The 14,512-nt window shown below is 43.4% G+C and overlaps 1 protein-coding gene across 3 annotated transcripts in view; it reads left to right on the top strand.

The window, feature by feature from the left end:
- Positions 1–14,512, top strand: part of CSE1L (chromosome segregation 1 like) — a 34,862-nt gene that overhangs the window by 2,171 nt on the left and 18,179 nt on the right. For all 3 annotated transcript variants that reach the window (XM_078604924.1, XM_078604922.1, XM_078604923.1), the window contains 3 exons: positions 7,025–7,167; positions 7,835–7,936; positions 14,365–14,510. In XM_078604924.1, the coding sequence (XP_078461050.1) occupies positions 7,025–7,167; positions 7,835–7,936; positions 14,365–14,510 (391 nt within the window). The remainder of the gene's footprint in view (positions 1–7,024; positions 7,168–7,834; positions 7,937–14,364; positions 14,511–14,512) is intronic.

Here is a 14,512-nt window from a genome sequence, read left to right as displayed (position 1 = left end):
GTTTTTGGCTAACTATGCCGCTGTAATTATAATTGTAATATACCCCAAGGTCAGTGGTGGTGCGAGGCGTACAAAAACGAAGCAAAACTTAGGGCCCCTTGCAGCTGGATGCATGAACAAAAGCATGGGGAACCAAATGTCAGCTCAACTTCAAATACTCTCTGGTTCTTTCAGTAAGGTCACGTAGATAGAAAAAATTATATTTAAAAAAATTATATGATTTTTTCTATCTAAGTGACTTTACCGAAAGAACCAGAGAGTATGGATTCCTGCAGTCACGAAAGCTTCAAATTAAAATACTAATGATTAACATAAAAAAGTAGACTAATTTCTCGCATGCACATCTTGTGTCATCTAACTCCCACCTATGTCTCTGAGATACATGTCTTTTATTTTGCTGCGTCTGTCGTCTGTATTTCTGTATAAATACTCATAAAGTCACTGCATAAAAAATATAGTAACCTGATACAAGACCCTCCAGAGAAAAGTCTGTGGACTCGGTCTTGCTTTTCTGGATAGTAAGTTAATTAATATTATTTCGTGTTCTCTTATCTAATTTGCCTACATTTATCTCATCTCACTGCACTATCTCTAGGTCTGGTCTATATATCTTCTGTCATCTCACTAGGAATTTATCAATCAAAAGGGGACATGAAACTAATTTAAGCCTAGGGCCCTCAATGGGGCCAGCACCACCACTGACCCATTCTTCTCCAAGACATCTAATCCAAATGCAAGGGCAGAAGTTTCTGCCCTTGCAGAAGATTTATCCCAACCATATGTTCATAAATCTACATGCACAGCCGTTCTTGTCAATCCACTGCTGGATGCGGGCTTCTCCATGCCGTGTGGGTCGTGGTGGCTACTTTATCACACTTGACCCACTGGTCAGTGAGGTTTGGTAAAGGCGGGGACAATGGACGCAGAAGAAGATGGACTTGGGTGCATAGGACACTACAACAATGGGTTTTGCTGCAATGCCGCCTTGCTACACACAATGTTGGGATGCATTGTCAATTTGTACATATATACGGGATATCTTTGCATTTTACACTGCTGAGGTACCTGCAGTGGGCAAGATGTGTGAAAGTAAAACCTATGGCTGTAACCGTGGACAGCAGCAGTCCCTTTCTCCGTAATAAATGCGGGTTGTGCTCATGGCCAGCCACGTGAGCCTTCAAGGACACAGCTCGCTGAGGAGCGCCTGGAAAGACACCGCTGTGGAAGCAGCAGTGCCTCGTCCTCTCCCCTATCTCACGAGGTTGAAGGTCTTGTAGAAATGATAAATGCCCTGTGATCAGCCGGCTCATCACGGCCGTGCCCGTGTGTGCTCACTGGCACACCACCATTAATCACAGCGCAGCGCTACGGTGATAAATGACCCTGCTTGCGTCTCCGCTCCCTTTATTTACACGGTATTGGGGGTTATTTGGGATGGGAGGGGACGGCGGATTTACCGAGGATCAATAACGTGACGGGAGCGCGGCCGTGAGGTCAGTGTCAGTGTTGTACTCATTGAGCTGTATCAGCCCCTGAGGACACGATTCCGTCGAGTCTCTAACCGACCAGCAACATCATTAAAAATAATTATTTTGGATGTCTGAAGAAAGTGCTGGTTCACACATCTGCTGTTCGAGTTGGCTAATTAAAATGATTCACTGGGCATTGTCACACTTCTGCCTTAAATAAGTCTTTGGTTCGTTATCAGAATCCACTGTCCCATCATGCAATGGTACTGTAATTACAAAATCGACAGTACATGTAGGTGTAAACCCTGGTGTTCTAGTGACACGGTTGAAGTTAACAGATTTTTCTAAAATGGAAGTATATAACCCTTGTGTATATGTTGCCGATTGATAAATGTTTGTTCTGCAGTCGGATTCCCCTTCAGAGTAATTTTTACAATATGCCCAAACGGTTAATATGGGACAACTTCTGATAGACACATAAATTGATTCTTAGTTTGCTCAGCATCAAAAATCGTGGAATGTCATTATTACTTAACAATATTTGACAATGTGGTTAAAATACACTAAAAATACATACAAAAATTGTTATTGCAAAAATAGGTAAAAATTTAAAAGGGTAGAGGGTGATTGGTAAGTTTTATATTAAAGTGAGTCATGAGAAATGCGAGTGTCTATTTTCAAGTTCACAGCCAGTGATGGCGTGAAAATAATGAGCGCATTCAAAAGAAGGAATCTAAGAAATGGACAAGGATGAAGTTAAAAACAAAATAAACTTTATTCCTACAGATGAATCCCAGATTGACAAAGATGTCGAATATGCTGATGCAATGCAAGTTGTCCCTTAACATAATGACAAACAGATGGTTAACAAACAATCTAGGTCAGGAAGCAGCCAATTTTGGACTAAGCAATAACTTCAGATGTTTGAAATTAAATGTCACTACTTTAATATCAAAGCTAACAGAGCATTAGGACAGTTATTGAAAGTCAGGGGCGAGGGGAGTTTAAAACTCAATCAGAACAACTGAACTGAAACTAGAAAAAAAACACGTTGATGAAGTGTTGAAATACAAAAGGATGGAGATGTTAAAACAATAATTGAATACACAGAATTGTAAGACGATTCGGAATAAAATTGGAAAATTTCAGGAACACAACACAAATGATTAAAGACATAGCAAGCAGTAAAAGCAGGATAAATTTGACTGACTGGCAATTAAAAAATGGTGTAGCCCTTAGGGAGAGAGATGGTACCATAACATATGATCGAGATACAAGCTTAATATTTGTGAAATCATTTATTTAGCAAATCTCTGTAGGACAAAAAAAATATCCCTGGAGTCGAACAGCTTTTTTCAAATGAAGAAGAGGAGGAAGTTCCAGATGGCCTGCAAGTGAAAGCAGAAAACTAATGGGCAATTTTGACTCGCCCACAGCGATGTTGCCCCACAACCAGCGATGGCCTTGCTTTGGACCCGGGGAGGTGATTTATTTTAAAAGGGTAATGTGAGACTGCCTGCAGACAGGGGCTATCGTTTGTAAAATTGTGTTGCGCTTGCAATCAATGTCTGTTACATCCCCCTGTTGGCTTCAGTGCAAAATACAATATGCCGTGGAGCCCGGTACATGTGGTATTTGACCAAAGTTCGGCGCCCTGTACAGAGGGCATAGCAATTAAGATAGCTAAATTTGTCATTTGCAGAGCGTGAATGGGAAAGTCGATGCTCTTCATCATCTGGTCCTGATTTAGGGGGTTCTTAACAAAAAACAAAATGTGGAGAGGAGGGGGAAAAAGTTGGTCTAGTTATTTTTATGAAAGTATTTTTGGGAGCAGGGTGGCATGAACTCTTTGGCCCTCGGGAGCCATGTGATTTAAACGACCTCTGAACTTGGGCTGGAGGCGGTGTCCCAAGGGGCTGCCCTAGTGGAGCAGTAGGGTGAGATGCAGGAGTGATGGGTTATGATGGATGAGTCGGTGCTCTCAGTGGAAAGTTTGGGCTTCGCATATCCCGGGGAACAAAAAAAATGGCCGGGGCAAGGTTCTGCGATGTGTGCCACTGCCTTTTTAATCATATATTTGAATTAGTTTCCTTAATTAGTGTGGGTTACTTTTAATATTTGTAAGATTTTCTTGGTACGAAGTCGTAGCATAAGTGGTTAGTGCACTACATTATGAATCTGCCAGCCTGACTGATTCCCAGCCACATCTAGCCATTCAATGAGTGTTTGCCATTGACATGTTCATTTTATAATAACATTATTTTTTCCCATCAGGAGTTAATGCTTATATTAGTTGTGATGGACATTGAGGTGCTCTTTCACGAACTAAGCACTCACTAAATCCTGAATGATAATGGTGATACTAATTGAGGAGAGACTAAATTGAACAAAAATTGCACCATGCAGTTTGAAGTATTCAATGTAAGTACTTTTTACCACTCGAGTATCCATTTGAGACATGTATATTATTCAAGGGAGAAGCACTATCCAGGGAACAGGAAAGGGAACAAAATTAACAAGGATTGATTTTTGTATAAATTACCAATTTTTTTACGACTCCTTATACTGTATACAAGCATTAAAATACATTTACAAAACACGGTAGGACAATATTTTTGTGCAAACATTCGGGGGACCCATTTGAGTAATGATTGTCCTTGTTTCTTCACGGTTGCTTGCTGATGGCAATGTTAACACATTCTACCGTTTGAATGATACCTCAAAAAAATTCAGATACTGCATTACCATCGTGAGAATGATTAAATTCACCACCAGTCAACTCATCTTTTTAATTCATTGCTCTTACAATGGATAAAAAAATATTTGGATAGATCTATCTCATTCATGTGTCACGTTTATGATATTTCTTTTTCATCCTAGCGAATCAAAAGCAATGCCCAGGGCATTTAATTTTGATCATAAGAGGACGACTTTTTTTTAATGAGCCGTAATCTGTCACTGGGCATGCCCCAAGGGCATCCATCCCAAGCCACTTACCGCTGACAAGGTTACAATCATGACATCGCGTTGTCTCTCCGAGTTGAGTTTGGCCGTGACGCTAAGTGTGCTCATTTTTCACAGCTGTCGATGGGTTTGCTCCTGTGGGAGTGTCTAACGAGGACCCGTCCGTCTGCCGGCGTCAAGATGATGGAACTTCCGTTTAGCCGCAAGGGCTGTCAAAATATTTACGATTTGACCTGAACTCATTGCTTCATAAGCAAAGATGTCTTGAGAAATAAATGATTGTTTTTGCATATGACGTCGCGACCGGGCAGACTGGCGAGGGAGCTCTCGAGGGGAAAAGGCGACCGATTGAGACTGACGCCAACTCGTGTGTGTACACGCAGTCGGGCTCTGAGGGCTTGAGCGGCTAATTAACTCTGGGTTGGTAGTGATTGAAGAGATTTTGGAGTGGAGGAGGGGTGGGTGAGCGGCGTGTTTAGCAATGTCTCATCCCCACGGTAATTTGCAATGGTGACTCGTGAGCCATTGGTGAAAATTTGACATTTCTCATAGCAGTGGCCAGTTTATTGATAGCAACAAGTACTCTTTACTCTTAGCAGAGCAATATTGGAACATTGATAATTATTAATAATCGTAATAGCACTGAGAATGCTATTAATGCATTGCACGCTTGGCATTTGTGTTGTCCTTTGAGAAGTGTGGAAGAAACGTTACAAAAACACGTATGGTAATATAGTTAAGAAATAATGTGTTATTCTTTGCTGAATTCTGCTTTAATGGTTTTAATTTTTTAAAATAAATCTGTTGGAAACCATCCCCCAACTTTTTTCTTGGCTCCTTCCCCTGGCCCTTTCTCTTCTTCTCCGTGGGTTAGAGACATTGGTCCAAGGCGGCGCCAGCCGTAGACGATCGCGCGGGCAGGGCGGCAGTACCCACGGCACTTCCTACGCCCCCTAACCTAAATAAAGTGCACAATAACAGCCATTGTATACAACGCATTACTCACGCTTGACATCGCCATAATGTATGTGTGTAAGAAAACAAATTAATCAAAAAGTCGAGTGGTAAAATAATACTTATATATTTAAAAAAGCAGAGTTTTTTTTTTAATGGCTACACACGGCCCCCACACGTTTACGTCTGATCCACGGCACCTAGCAGCACGGACGAGCATTTAAGCCAGACGTTTTTGATTTTATTACTGAACCGTTTTGCTTTTAATTGACATTAGTGCACTAAAGTTACCGCACCTGTAAACATAACTCCTTTCTTCACGCAAGTGCCACGGGGTGATCGGGTACGCTACACTGGCATACGCAGGTGTGTTTATAAGGGGGCAGTACAAATATTTTTGAATGGTATATATTCTCCCGTTTGCCAAAAGTCTCTCCCACTTGATTCCTCTGAGCTGGGATAAACTGTTAAGTGCAGGATTAAATTAATGTTACAATATTATTCTGTTGGGTCAGGTTATGACCAGTAAAGTTGTTGAACATTGTGACCTATATCGCCCGGGGTTTAGACTTGGATCTCAATTGTGTTGGTTCAGTGCTGAGCCTCCTGCCTCTACACTTGAATTCGGGAAGCTATTTTCATGTTCACGCTTTTGAAGTAGTGCGCTCCAGGGATGGTGTTGTGTGTGGTGCCATGTGCGGTTGAAATGCTATTGGGGGGGGAATGGATATGCGCTGCCCTAATTCTGGTATTACGACAGATGGCAGTCAGGGTTGCTGACGATATTGACATGATTAGAAGCAATGCGTATGTGGACATTGGCAGTGCTGTACAAAATATTCTGCAGAGCATTGGGAAAAATTTTTATATTTTTCCAACTGGTCGCTGCGTGCACACCTTGCACAAGTAAAAATTAAAGATGGCCCACACTGTCTGCGGCCACCCGAACCAAACAGTGGACCATTCCCACGAACAAGTTCATGCTACGCCTGGCCTATAGCGGGGGCTATACAGTATTAGTCGTGCAATTCCCGAAGCTATCACATTGCTCAAAAACTTAAACCTAGACTGTAATTTACACCGACTTGCCATATGTTAGAAGATGAAGTGATGTTTATTGTTTAAAAAAATCTTTGTTTACATTTTCCTCTATTGTACTCTGTTATTTGTTTTTAAGTAAAATTTTCATGGCATGAGACGACCAAAGCAATCGGATCTCTTGCAGAGCAGTGCATCCCTTCATTTGATAGAATGGCTTGCAGAAATGGATATCACAGAACTACCACTGAGATGCCTTTAATTGACCTCTGGTCCACACGTTAGAGGGCAGCACTTTGGCACACACTTTGCCACGTAAGAGTAATGTTTCTCGCATCACAGTGAAACCGATATTTAATTATCAGCTAGAATTTAGAACCAAATTTAACTTGTTTTGTTTGTCATTGGTGAACGGGCTGAGGCTATCAACTCACTGCACATGAAAAACCCGGTTTAATTACAGGCAGTTGCCTTGACGTGATTCTAGGGGGGGGGGCTCTTGTTGGTGCCAACTCACCGCACTGACCTCTCAGCCACCGGGCCTCGATTAGGACAATGATCATTAATTATGACGATGATTTTTTTTCCTTGTGCTGTAGCGGAGAAGTTTCTGGAGAGTGTCGAGGGGAACCAGAACTATCCGCTGCTACTTCTAACGTTGCTGGAGAAGTCACAAGACAGCGTGATCCGAGTGTGCGCCGCCGTCACCTTCAAGAACTACGTCAAGCGCAACTGGAGGATTGTACGGGAAGCACCGTGGACAGACCATGTCAAATTCTGATCTTATTGGAGAGACTAACAGTCATGCCTAAGTTTAAACTTAGCCTTAACGCATGCACATGTGCAGCCCTTTTGTATAAAATGATTATGGAGCTGTTATAGATGATGGTGAAGAAGGTCATTTTGTTGATAATAATAGTACACCAATTCTAACACACTCTGTGGTTCAAAACTCACCAGACAGAAAATGTATGAAGGCTGGAAATAAAATGGGAGTAATGTAGCAAAATAGAGATTGGTCCTCCTGACATCTTCCCATCATACCTTGCGTGCCAAATTACATAACCGTACTGCATGTAAAATGCACAGAGGCTTATTTTAGATGAACTTAAAATAAATATGCCCACGATTTTGACTTAAGTTGGCAGTCTTAACACAAAGGCTGAGGACAATTTACTCGGTGATGGGAGAGCAATTCCAATGGGCGCAATTGTGCTCATTAGTTGTCAGGAATCACCATGTCGCGTGTAGTATTACTCTTATTGAAATTAATTGTTTTGATGGCGGCGGCGGCGATGGTAGCGAAGATCACAATGTTGATGGCGACAGACGAATGGAACAAATGCCAATACCCGGGTGTGAACGATGGTGCTGAAGCTGTGCGCACACATGTGCTTCTGTGAACCCAGGTGGAGGATGAGCCCAACCGCATCAGCGAGAGCGACCGCACGGCCATCAAAGCCAACATCGTCAATCTCATGCTCAGCAGCCCCGAGCAGATGCAGAAGCAGGTGAGAGCTGCATCCATGGTGTGCCCTCGAGTCTTCTTCGCCATACCCTCGGCACTTTTTGAGGGTACGGTAAACAAGAAGGAAGGTAAAGGGGCCGATTGAGATTAAAACAAGAAATAAAAGTCGCACATAGGCACAGGTTCTGTATTGCTTTGCAAACATACCATTGCCCTCAGAATTGTTGACAAGGCTATAATGAGCCACACAATGAGATGATATCACACATGTGGCACATGGCATCGACTCGACAAAGCTTAGCTCTTGAGCACTGGTTTTGGGCAACACTTTGATCAATGTCACTGATTTTTTTTTAATAAGGTAAATCCCTATTAGCAACACAACCTTATGATAATGTATTGTGTATATTTGATCATCTTAAAGTGATTTCTAGTGATCACCCTCTAATGTATTCACACTTTCAACCTTAATTCTAGATTTGAAGCTTTCGTGACTGCAATGATTCATATTCTTAGGTTTTTTCGGTAAAGTCACGTAGGTAAAACATTAAAATTAATGAAAGTAAAATAAAACAAAATAAAAATAAAAATCACGACGTTTCGGAGGCAACACAAGTCTCCGTCATCAGGTGGGACCGTCACAGCCGAATTAGCTGCATCAAGTGAAGCAATGATTCAAGATGTAATCCCTTATAAGCAAGTTGAAGGGAGGTGGAGAGGGGGGGGGGGTTTGGAGAGCTTATCAGACTGTGGTAGCCAATGAATGGAAACGTATTGGGAGGGAGGAGGAGCGGTGATCAAAGACTGCACGTAGTGCTCAACACAATGAATGGACACGTGTCGGGAGGGAGGAGGAGCGGTGATCAAAGACTGCACGTAGTGTTCAACACAATGAATGGAGACGTGTCGGGACGGAGGGTGAGCGGTGATCAAAGACTGCACGTAGTGCTCAACACAATGAATGGAGACGTGTCGGGACGGAGGGTGAGCGGTGATCAAAGACATCACGTAGTGCTCAACACAATGAATGGAAACGTGTCGGGACGGAGGGTGAGCGGTGATCAAAGACTGCACGTAGTGCTAAACACAATGAATGGAGACGTGTCGGGACGGAGGGTGAGCGGTGATCAAAGAACAATGAAGAGATTACTGTTAAACACTGGGGATGTTAACACTCGGTGAAGTAAATTAAAATAGTGCCTGTCAGATAAGATGGTCCAAAAAGTGTAATTAAGTCTTTTTTGCGTGGTTAATAACATCTTTCCAGTTAGTAATCACTGGAAAGATGTTATTAACCACGCAAAAAAGACTTAATTACACTTTTTGGACCATCTTATCTGACAGGCACTATTTTAATTTACTTCACCGAGTGTTAACATCCCCAGTGTTTAACAGTAATCTCTTCATTGTTCTTTGATCACCGCTCACCCTCCGTCCCGACACGTCTCCATTCATTGTGTTTAGCACTACGTGCAGTCTTTGATCACCGCTCACCCTCCGTCCCGACACGTTTCCATTCATTGTGTTGAGCACTACGTGATGTCTTTGATCACCGCTCACCCTCCGTCCCGACACGTCTCCATTCATTGTGTTGAGCACTACGTGCAGTCTTTGATCACCGCTCACCCTCCGTCCCGACACGTCTCCATTCATTGTGTTGAACACTACGTGCAGTCTTTGATCACCGCTCCTCCTCCCTCCCGACACGTGTCCATTCATTGTGTTGAGCACTACGTGCAGTCTTTGATCACCGCTCCTCCTCCCTCCCAATACGTTTCCATTCATTGGCTACCACAGTCTGATAAGCTCTCCAAACCCCCCCCCCTCTCCACCTCCCTTCAACTTGCTTATAAGGGATTACATCTTGAATCATTGCTTCACTTGATGCAGCTAATTCGGCTGTGACGGTCCCACCTGATGACGGAGACTTGTGTTGCCTCCGAAACGTCGTGATTTTTTATTTTTATTTTGTTTTATTTTACTTTCATTAATTTTAATGTTTTACCTACGTGACTTTACCGAAAAAACCTAAGAATACTTTCAACCTTAGTTGCAAGATAAAAAAAAAACATAATGAAGGAATGCCTACAAAAAAAGGACTTTACAAAACATAGATGGCATTAATACCCATTTAGGATAGTGAGCGCACTGACAATGGCCTGCTTCTATGACCAAATCACTCTCGGCACCTGAAAAGGGTTGAGCCTAGAGAGTGCTTGGATGGGCCAACACCATGCACAGCAGGTTGTTATTGGCTATAGTGTATGTATGTATGTTGAACTTTCGCACCGTATGTAGCCAACCGTGCTAACCGGAGGTGCAGCTATAGACTGCAGGCTGCATGGCGGAGAGCAGAGGGTAGTGTAGCAAATTTTGTCACTCTACTTCCGTGCTCCCACATCGATGCTCCCCACCTTTGCCAACCTTCACTGACCAGCCTGCTGAAGTATAATCAAATAACCCCGACAACCCACGTGGCGTGGTGAGGCCCTCTTGGATTGACGAAAAAACTGTACAGGTACATGCGTGTGATATTCCTACTTTTGTCGTATTTGGACCTCCTGGAAGAAGTGTGCCGTTAAATGTAAGTGCACGCATGGGGGTGGCGCGTGCCTGGTAATCCAGCACTGCAAGCGAGGATTGGTTGATTGCACAAATGTTGCAAAACTCTACCTTCCCGTGGGCGTTGAGATGCCATACCCTGGCTCGCCAGGAGAATACATGTCGAGCAATCACGTGGACTCTCGCACGCAAGTGTTTTCCCCGGGTGCTTGGGTGTTCCCCGTCATGTAAACACGCATTAATTGGCCGATAATCCCTAAATATAGAGGACGATAGAGCTTGGGCAAATGTTGCCGCTGGCTATTGCGTGGCTGCCTTCCTACTTCTGTGGTTCCCTTCGCCTCTGAGTTTTTCTCTGTTTGAGAGTGAGTGATTACGGTGCGTGTGATAATTAAATTTATTATTTTTAAGAAGACTGCTACGATCAAACTGCAGCTCATTTGTTGGGGCGTGGGTTGGGGCCGGGGAAGTTTTAAGGAAAGAGAAGTAAAGGCGTTTCCCGCCCCCACCGCCCCCTTCCCTAAGGAGCGTGGCGGCTGGGATTTAAGTAACCTTGAATGATATGGACCGTCGTGGGATTTGGAAAGCGGCCCGCACGCGCACGGGAAAACCTACACCGGTTGCGTGGCGGCCCCGACACCGGCTAACGCATGGCTGAATTACGGCGGTGATTTGTTTTATTAAAAAAAAACGCCAGGCCATGAAATCGGAGTGTCGCGTGAAGAGTAGCGGGGGCGGAGGAGGAGAGGTGCCGAAACAGGCGAGCGCTTGTGGAACAAGCCGCACTCGGCTGCGGCAAACCGCTGATTTTGCAGTGCACTACAGTTCAGCGGACTGGCGGTATTTTTGAACACGCTCGAGTTTACTTTAGCCGAGAGCGAGCGGCGTGTCAGTCGCGGTAGAATTTTTCTATTGTGTCCACATTTAGCATTGCCTCGTGCCAACAGAAATACAACCATCGGGCAGCTTGATTGGAATTCCTACTGTCATCAAAATATGGCAGGGGTTTTTTGCGTGTGCGCTGCATAAAACGTGCATTTGTATTGTCGAAAATGTACATCCTGTGACATTAAAAATGGCCATCGGGGGGCGAAGGCTATAAACGGACGCCGAGCTCAACTTATAAATGATCGTTTTGCACTCATCGGCAGGGTGAATGGTTTGGGTAGGCTCTCAAAAAAATTACCGAGCTGTCCAGATTGACACCACTGATGGGTGGTGTGCAAGTGCTGTCAGGCCTTGTGGAAGGCGTCGTTTGACGGGGAGGAAACTAGTAGTGCTTCTGAGAAAAGGCCTGCAGGACTGTCGTGTTTTATTACAGAGATTGGTCAGTTTTTTTTTTATTTTAGGGCGATTTTTTTTCTCTTTTCCCCTCCCTGTCCTTCTTACCTTCTTGTAAAGGAATAAGGAATAGGTGTTGGCACACACTTCAAACTCACAACGTGTTATTCTGTTAATGGAAAAGTTGTGCTGGGTTAATGAAGTTAGTGTTTTGATTTAATTATGCTCAGGAATGTTATACTTACAGACCCTAAGGAATTGGTTACCTCTATATGTGTACCCGTGTGACAGGCTGGTGTTTTGGAATTTGATTAGCAATTTGATTTTATCAGGAGTCTTACTGACATTTTCATAATAGTTTAAAATGACTAACTTAAATTGGTGTATTAAGCCAGATTGGTTAATTAGATAGTATTTTAGTGCAGTACGTGCATGCCAAATTAAAACCCTCAACATTGCCTGCTTCTTAGCAGTCTAGTGATGCATTAGACTGCTAGATCTATGTGCAAAGAATGGATTTTTTACAGTTTGCACTCGCAAGGGCCGCACATTTATGCGGGATACATGGCCGGGGTGGAGGCGTGACGTCACCACCACGCGCTTGCCTGCCCGCATGCCAGCCAGCCAGCAAGCAAACCTTTTTAAAATAATATAATGTATTTCGATTTAAAGCTTTCGTGACTGCAGGGATTCATATTATTGGTTCTTTCGGTAAAGTCGCGTAGAAGGGAAATAATAAAAATAAAATAATAAAATTCTCACGACGTTTCGATTGCAACACAAGCAATCATCATCAAGTGAAAACCACAGCAAGAAAATAAAAAAAAGTGGTTTTCACACCTGATGATGATTGCTTGTGTTGCAATCGAAACGTCGTGAGAATTTTAAGATTTTATTTAAATTGTATTATTTCCCTTCTACGTGACTTTACCGAAAGAACGATTAATATAATATGATATGTTGTATGTAATGTGTTAATGTCACCCCTGGAGCCACTCGAGGCACTACCGTTCACCACAATATTGAAAAAATATATATATATTTTTGAATTAAACCACAATTACAAGTTGTCAATTCTTAGAATTGCCAGGAGGGAAAATCATTAATATCCACTTTATTCAAATTAACTAAAATGTTCAACTACATCTGCCAATCTTGTGCGGTGGAGCGATTACCACTTGTTGCAGTCATGTGACTAAAAGCGGCGTCCCTGGTTATTACCGTCGGGTGTATTGGAAAAGTAAGTGCCTTCTTTGCAGTGTGACGTTATGAAGATCCATTTAAGTCATTCATAGGAGTTGGCCATTGTCTGCCTGCCAGTATCATGGTCCAAATTTTGCCAAATAAAAAAAACTACCTGCAAACTACTCAATTGGAATATATATATATAGCAATAACCACCCTTTTACGGACGAGTTTAGCAAGGCTTCCATGGGTAAACAAGTGTAATCATAAACTTGTTTAAATTCAGGAAAACACAATATACGTGGCTTTTGTTGGTACTTTATGTGCAAACGTCTGCAAATGCACGAGTGTATTTGCAGACATGCGAGTATTGGGAGTTGCGGTGCGCGCACATATGCATGCGCGTTTCCGTTTTTAGTCCGCATGTTGAGAATTAATGATCCAGCCCAGGTTTTCCTGAACCCTTGCGCCAGGTGTGTCCAGTACAGCAAGTTGAGTGATGGATGGCTTTCCGTGTAAGCCACGTTTTAATATATTGGCCACCCCTAACGTGGCCATTCCTGTCCACTTTGCACCCACATGCACTCATGAATGCCCAGCCTCTGTGTGGGTTTATATTTACATGGGGGTGGCCCTGTGTGTGTTTTAGCCACGTGTGTGTGTTCCTATCACCTGTGATTTGTGTGTTTACAGCAATTTTTGGGGGGAAAAAATCCACATTGAAAATATGGAACTTGGATTGTATTTTGCATTCCTATCTTGATTGTAATTTTTTTTACATTCCAATGATGGTCATAGTTCACGCTTTTACTAAATATTTTATTGGGTGGAGCAATAGCAAAGTGGTTAGTTTCTTGTGCTGTCTATCCAGCGACCTGAGTTTCATTCCTAGTCATGGCTAAGCTAACATCAGGTGAGGATGACATCTGAATCAGTCATGTGGCTCCCTATTTACCAACCCACACTGACCAGCGTGGTGAAGTATGCTAAACCAAAAAACTCCTTTGACTGACACGGCCTGGGGAAGCCTGCATCCATCAGTGGATTCAGAAAGCGCCGTTCAATTATTATTACATTATAACACATTTTAATGGCAAAGTGTGCATTGGTCCACGTGTATGTGTGATTTATATTGGCAAAGAGCGGTAATACAACAGTTTGCACACTGCGCTACGCACCCGGTGGCCCGAGTTCGATTCCCGGTCACGGCCAACACCAATGACGATTATCTGAACTGGTTCCTGGTCTCCCCTAGGTCGACTCGGCCACTAATGATTACCTGGTGCGGTGTGTAAATATCGCCGCTGAGGAGACAAAGGTGGCTGGGCGTGGTGCTAACTTCCCACCCACTTGTTGTGTGCCGTGCCAGTCTTCAATAGGTGCCGGCTAACAGCACTTGTCCCATCAGTCATTTAAGGGAATCTTTGTCGTTTATGTTGGCAGCTGAGCGATGCCATCAGTATCATCGGACGTGAGGACTTCCCGCAAAAGTGGCCTGAGCTGCTATCGGAGATGGTGGCGCGCTTCCACAGCGGCGATTTTCACGTCATCAACGGGGTCCTGCGCACCGCACATTCTCTCTTCAAGAGGT

The sequence above is a fragment of the Lampetra planeri genome, chromosome 23 (assembly GCF_965212315.1).
Source record: "Lampetra planeri chromosome 23, kcLamPlan1.2.h2, whole genome shotgun sequence".
NCBI classification, from domain to species: Eukaryota; Metazoa; Chordata; class Hyperoartia; order Petromyzontiformes; family Petromyzontidae; genus Lampetra; species Lampetra planeri.
This window is presented reverse-complemented; position numbering and strand designations above follow the sequence as displayed.